The sequence below is a fragment of the Apium graveolens genome, chromosome 7 (genome assembly GCF_009905375.1).
Source record: "Apium graveolens cultivar Ventura chromosome 7, ASM990537v1, whole genome shotgun sequence".
Classification (NCBI taxonomy): Eukaryota; Viridiplantae; Streptophyta; class Magnoliopsida; order Apiales; family Apiaceae; genus Apium; species Apium graveolens.
This window is the reverse complement of record NC_133653.1, coordinates 253,397,536-253,399,096: the sequence shown is the minus strand read 5'-3', so window position 1 is coordinate 253,399,096 and position 1,561 is coordinate 253,397,536. Positions and strand designations below refer to the sequence as shown.

The following is a 1,561-nucleotide window of genomic DNA, read 5'->3' as shown; positions in this document are numbered from 1 at the left end:
CTATGAATCATCGTGTACTTGATCGAAATAGAGAAGAAGGTCATGATAGACTATATCGTGATTATTTTTCTACTACACCTACATACACAGAAACACAGTTTCGTCGACGATTTCAGATGCGATGATCACTATTTTTTCGAATTGAAGAAGCAGTTACAGCTCACGATAATTATTTTACGCAATGAGTTGATGTTATGGGAGTTCGTGGATTATCATCTCTTTAAAAAGTGACAGCTGCACTAAGGATGCTTGCATACAGAACCGCAGCTGATGCTATCGATGATTACGTTCGAATTGGTGAGAGTACAACAATAGAGATTCTAAGAAGATTTGTTAAAGCAATCATTGAAGTGTTTGGAGATGAATATTTGAGAAGACCAAATCCTGAAGATGTGTCTCGAATATTAAATGAAAATGAACGACGAGGTTTTCCTGGGATGCTTGGTAGTATTGATCGTATGCACTGGAAGTGGAAAAATTGTCCAACTGCTTGGCAAGGTATGTATACAAGTCATGTTCATGAACCAACTATTATATTAGAGGCAATAGCTTCAAAAGATTTATGGATTTGGCATGCTTTTTTTGGACTACCGGGATCGTTAAATGATATTAATGTGTTAGATAGATCTCATCTGTTTGAAGATTTGGCAGAAGGTCGTGGACCAGAAGTGAGGTATACCATCAATGGTCATGAATATAATATGGGATATTATCTTGCTGATGGTATATATCCTTCTTGGCCAACATTTGTCAAAACTATTTCAAAACCTCTAGGTAACAAAAAAAATATTTTACAACCGCGCAAGAATCTGTAAGAAAAGATGTTGAGCGAGCATTTGGAGTTTTGCAATCTCGGTTTGCAATGGTACGTGGACCATCACAATTTTGGGATGTGCACACAATGAAATATATTATGACTGCTTGTATCATCTTGCACAACATGATCATTGAAGATGAAAGGGAATTATATATGGAGGAAGAACACTTTGATACAGATGTTGCAATACCAATTATTACTCCAAATTGTAGTCGTTCAAGTACCCTCAGGGAATTCATACAAGTGCATAAACAAATTCGAGACAAACAAATCCATTTTCAGTTACAGAATGACCTTGTAGAACTTCTTTGGCAGATGCATGGCAGTGACAGGAACTAAATATTTATTTGTTATGTAATTTATTTTATGTAATTTCTGTTTAACTGTTTTATGTAATTTCTATTTAAATTTTTAATGTAATGCATTTTTAAATTTTTATGGATCTCCCCCATTTGCAAAAAAGAGTCAAAATAAGTATAACACATAAACTTCACATATAAAACAAATTAAAGTTTAATACATAACAGTTACATATAAAACAAATTAAAGTTTAATACATAACAGTTACAAAATAGAGTCAAGTACACATAATTATTATAATATGTTTCTCATGATCCTAGCTTTGAGCGCATCGTAATATTTTACTTGATATGGTAGCATCTTACTAGTGTCTACTGTCATGATAGATGCTTCGTAAACCTGTCTTTCTCGTTCCTCTTTCTGTCTTTCCCTCTCCTCCTTCGC

At 34.0% G+C, this 1,561-nt stretch overlaps 1 protein-coding gene across 1 annotated transcript; it reads left to right on the top strand.

The window, feature by feature from the left end:
• The first annotated feature begins 245 nt into the window (after nt 1-245).
• LOC141674669 (uncharacterized) lies at nt 246-1,156 on the top strand. Its single transcript, XM_074481375.1, has 2 exons — nt 246-723; nt 807-1,156. The coding sequence occupies exons 1-2, from the start codon at nt 246-248 to the stop codon at nt 1,154-1,156; spliced, it is 828 nt and encodes a 275-aa protein (XP_074337476.1).
• The last annotated feature ends 405 nt before the right edge of the window (nt 1,157-1,561 follow it).

What these genes read in the sequence shown, in the direction of transcription:
- LOC141674669 (XM_074481375.1), top strand. Translation starts at nt 246, where the DNA reads ATGCTTGCATACAGAACCGCAGCTGATGCTATCGATGATTACGTTCGA. An exon ending in GGGATATTATCTTGCTGATG is followed by an intron (nt 724 to 806) that starts GTATATATCCTT and finishes CAACCGCGCAAG; the next exon opens with AATCTGTAAGAAAAGATGTT.